The sequence below is a fragment of the Lipotes vexillifer genome, unplaced genomic scaffold (genome assembly GCF_000442215.2).
Source record: "Lipotes vexillifer unplaced genomic scaffold, Lipotes_vexillifer_v1.1 scaffold914, whole genome shotgun sequence".
In the NCBI taxonomy this organism is placed as follows: Eukaryota; Metazoa; Chordata; class Mammalia; order Artiodactyla; family Lipotidae; genus Lipotes; species Lipotes vexillifer.
Window position 1 is genome coordinate 344377 of NW_006780388.1, and position 4629 is coordinate 349005.

The 4629-nt window shown below is 55.3% G+C and overlaps 1 protein-coding gene across 1 annotated transcript in view; it reads left to right on the forward strand.

Annotated features, from left to right (window-relative positions):
- ZNF500 (zinc finger protein 500) overlaps positions 1-4629 on the forward strand; it is a 7210-nt gene that overhangs the window by 2470 nt on the left and 111 nt on the right. Inside the window, 3 exon segments of the mRNA XM_007453458.1 lie at positions 972-1083; positions 2971-3084; positions 4108-4628. Coding sequence (XP_007453520.1) covers positions 972-1083; positions 2971-3084; positions 4108-4628 — 747 coding nt within the window.

Consider the following 4629-nt stretch of genomic DNA (forward strand, 5'->3'; position numbering starts at 1 on the left):
TGCAGCATCCCGTGTGTCCCGTGCCCTTTTTATGGGGACAGTTCTCTTGCGTGGTCAGGTCTGTGGGTTTCCAAGGCGGATCTTCACCTCTTGGGAAGTCCTACCTGTTCTCAGATGCCACCTGAGTATTAGGTGTGTCCTGGAGGATCCTGGAGTCTCAATGGTGAGTTAGGGCAGTCACTTCAAAGCCAGCTGTATGTTAAAATCTTCTGGCATTTGGGTAAAAATAGATTTTTCCCCCAGCCCTGGCCTGGAAGCAGAGTCTCCTTTGCTTGTTTGTTTCAATTGCAGCTTCATTAAGATATAATGCACTTACCATACAATTCTCCCATTTAAAGTATACAGTGTTTAATATATTTACAGAGTTGTGCAGTCATCACCATAATCAAATCAATTTTAGAACATTTTCATCACCTCCCCAAAATACCCCACACCCATTAGCAGTCACTCCCCCCTCCCCCTCCCTCAGCCCCCTGGCAGTCACCAGTCTTTCTGTCTCTGTGGATTTGCCTCTTCTGGATATTGTTTTCTTGGGTGTTAATCATGCTCCCAGGTCAGTCTGGTGCAAGATTTGGGAACCACTGGCCTAGAGGCATCCTGAAGTCTCCAGGTCACCCCATTTGGGTCCTGGGGCTGGCTTGAGCTGAGGCAGGGCATGCTAACTCGTGTCCTCAAGGAGCGTGGGCCCCAGTGGCTGAGATCTCAGATCCATCTGTTCCACACAGCACATCTGTCCACACAGTCTCTGGCCCTGCAGCAGTTGGGGCAGAGCTTGGTGGTGACGGTGTCCTCCCAAAGAGCAGGATCCAGCTGTGTCTGAGCCAAGCTTGGAAGGAAGGGATGGATAACAACATATGGAAAGGGAAAGGTTGGGGAGGGGAGGAAGTAGGGGAGGTAAGCAGGACCTGCCTTCATCCCACAAGTGGAGGGGACGGGTGAGCCCACCAGGCTCTGAGTGAGCTGTGTTCCAGCAGGTGCCAGTGACCTTGGAGGACGTGGCCGTGTACCTGTCCCAGGAGGAGTGGGGGTGCTTGGACCTGGCTCAGCAGGACCACAGCTGTGACATGCTGCAGGAGGATGAGGGTATGTGCAGGGAGACCCTGGCCGTTGTCTGTCAGACACCGGGTTGTGTCTCTGATGTGGGTGAGTGTCAGGGAGGGTGGCTGCTTCCCTCAGGCTGGCTGTGGTATGTGCTGGCCTCCAGGACCCGAGGCCCAGGCCACCTCCCTGCTCAGCACCTTCCCTGGCTCCTCCCCGCCAGCCTACAGGAGCCGCTCCAGCAGGTCTCAAACTTTAGTGGCCAGAGGAATCACCGGGCAGCATATTAAAAATAGGAACTTGTGGGCCTTGTGCCCAAGGGTTGCTTTAGTGTGCTGGGGGCATTCCCTGGTGAGTCCTAGTTCTGGGCAGCCCTGCACTGCCAAGGTTGCTAGTGGCCCATCTGCAGCGGGGGCAGTGTGGCTGCTTGCCCACATCCCAGGCAGATGCCCAGAGCTGTCCTGAGTTCCTTCTTTCGCTCCTTTACCCACACGGTTGTCCAGTGTCAGTGCAGCCTTTGTGCCGTCCTTGGCCCCCATGGACAGAGCTGCTCTTGGCAGGGCCCTGCCTGTCTATGGCCTCTCCTCACCACCCCACACTGGCCCTTCTCAGCTCATCCTGCCACTTTTGACATGTGTTCACTCCCTGAAATGTTTTTTTAAAGGAGTTGAGATCCTGCTTTGTATCAGTTGGGGTTCTCCAGAGGAAAAGAACCCTTAGGATATGTGTGTGTAGAGAGATATTTATTTTAAGGAATTGGCTCTCACGATTGTGGAGGCTAGCAAGTCTGAAATCCATACAGCGAGCCAGTTGGCTGGAAACCAGGCAGGATTTCTAGGCTGCCTTCTTGAGGCAGAATTCCTTCTTCAGGAAACCTCAAGTTTTCTCTTAAGGCCTTCAACTGATTTGGTGGGGTCCACCCCACAGTGTGGAGGGTGATCTGCTCTCCTTACAGTCACCTGATTGTAGATGTTAATTACATCTACAAAATAACCTCCACAGCAACATCTAGACTGGTATTTAGGGAATTAATTCCCTGGTGGTCCCATGGTTAGTACTGTATGCTTTCACCGCTGAGGGTGTGGGTTCAATCCCTGGTCAGGGATCTAAGATCCCACAAGCCGTGCAGCATGGTCAAAAAATAAAGATAAAAAATTGATGGAGGGCTTCCCTCGTGGTGCAGTGGTTAAGAATCTGCCTGCCAATGCAGGGGACACAGGTTTGAGCCCTGGTCTGGGAAGATCCCACATGCCGCGGAGCATTTAAGCCCGTGTGCCACAACTACTGAGCCTGCGCTCTAGAGCCCGTGCTCTGCAACAAGAGAAGCCACCACAATGAGAAGCCCACGCACCACAACGAAGAGTAGCCCCCACTCTCTGCAACTAGAGAAAGTCCGCTCACAGCAACGAAGACCCAGTGCAGCCAAAAAAAAAAAAAATGACTGGTATTTAACCAAACAACAACACTGTAGCCTGGCCAGGTTGGCACAGAAAATTAATGATTACATACTTTCGTTTACATCTTCATTTATTCCAAACTAAGTGTCTGTAGAAAAATGAAGATGAAACCTTTCTATTGCCATGAATACTGGCTTGCTGTGTGCAGTGTTGCTGTCCCACTGCTCTGTGCTCTGTCCTGCTGTGTGTTGTAACTCTTGGCTACTTCATCTCTGTTGTGAGGAAATTCTGACTCCTTGGGGCATCTGGTTTCCCTCCCAGAGCCGGGGGAGAGCCTGGGGCCGTTTTTCCTCACTTTCTCTCTGAGGAAGCAGTCTGCACAGAAGTCGAGCGCCTCCCACCTCTGTTGAGGCATATGGAGTTTTTCCCACAGGTTCTCCTGATGCCCCTTTGCTCTCACGAGGAGGAGGTTGTTGCAGTCCTGTGTTCTGTCCCGGCCACACTCACATCCTCTCTTCTCTTTCCCCATGAGCAGGACTCCCCGCTCCTGGGCCCTGTCTGACTGCCCAGGATGGGCCAGGGCAAGGCCTGCGGGACCCAGCTTGTGCAGCCTCGGGGCTGAGGGAAGTCTCTGCAAGTGCTGGCTCAGGTGAGGGGGTCTGGGAGGAGACGGATGTCCCAGATGAGATTCTCCCCTCTCCTGGGCTTAGACCTCGGCGACTGTGTATGTGGAGTTCAAGCTCAAGGGCTTAGAGCAAGGGGTGGTAGATTTTTTCTGAAAAGGGCCAGATAGTAAATAGTTCAGGTTTTATGGGCCGTATGGTCTCAGTGGTGATGCCTCAGCTCTGCTGTCCTGGCACAAAAGCAGCCACGAAAGCAGCCAGACAGTATGAAAAGACATGGGCGTGGCCATGAAACTTCATTTACAAAGGCAGGTTCACCTGCCCTGAAGGAAAGGCAAGGGGAGACAGGTGGCTTTAAGAAAGGTTTGGGGCTCGAGCAGCAAGAGAGTCCTACCACCTTGAGCTGGGACATGGCACTGCACACAGGCACCATAGGGAAGCTGGTCCCGAGGGCCACATGAGGGGCTGGGCACGGGGTCCTCAGGACGCCCTGAGTGTCACCAGCCAGCGGCACTCACTCTCTTGGGCCTACACCTGGGGTGGAATTGCTCAGTCACGTTGTCACTCTGTGTGACCATTGGAGGAACTGCCAGAATCAGTTCCTTTGTAAAACCTCTTAGCGAAGGACAGGGAGGTGGTTCCATCCTGTCTCAGTTGTACAGATGAGGTGGATGTGAGCTTGAGCCCATGCTTGGCTTCCTGGACAAGCCAGTGTGGAGGCAGGAGGGGGCTGCATGGGGGTGTGGGGTGGACAGCATCTCGGCAGGGACAGTTCCCGGCACTGGGAGGGCCTGTCCTTCCTCCGTCAGGTCAGTGGGCCTCAGCGTCCTCATGTGTAAATGGGACTGTCACAGTACCACCTCACGGCCTTATGAGTCTGGCCATGGTTCTAGTTCCCAGAATCAGGCTCTGAATGAGGCATCCTGCGAAGGGTGTGGAACGGGAATTTGAAGGCACTTCTCTGCGTCAAGGGCCACCCCACCGTGCCTCCCCTTCTCCCTCTCCCCCTCCCCGTGGAGCCCTCAGCAACTGTGCTTTCTCTGTCTCAGAGCTTGGGAGGCAGTTTGAGGATGGAGAGTATGCCAGGGCGGACGCATCGGTGAGAACACTGTGGGTCCAAGCACTCCCGGGTCTGGGTCAGGGGCCCGGCCCGACCAGACCCCAGCGGCCTCCGGACAGAGGGCGGCCCCTTGGGGTCCGGAAGCCGCACACGTGCCCCGAGTGCGGCAAGGCCTTTAGTAAGACGTCCCACTTGACCAAGCACCAGCGCACGCACACTGGGGAGCGACCCTACCAGTGCCAGGTATGCGGGAAGCGCTTCGGTGACCGCTCCAACTGCAGCACGCACCAGCGGGTGCACACAGGCGAGAAGCCCTACGCCTGCGCCCAGTGCGGGAAGTGCTTCAGCCAGAGCTCCAGCCTGGTCATCCACCGCAGGACACACACCGGGGAGCGGCCCTACGCCTGCACCGAGTGCGGGAAGCGCTTCAACAACAGCTCGCACTTCAGCGCGCACCGCAGGACGCACACGGGTGAGAAGCCCCACACCTGCCCCGCCTGTGGCAGGGGGG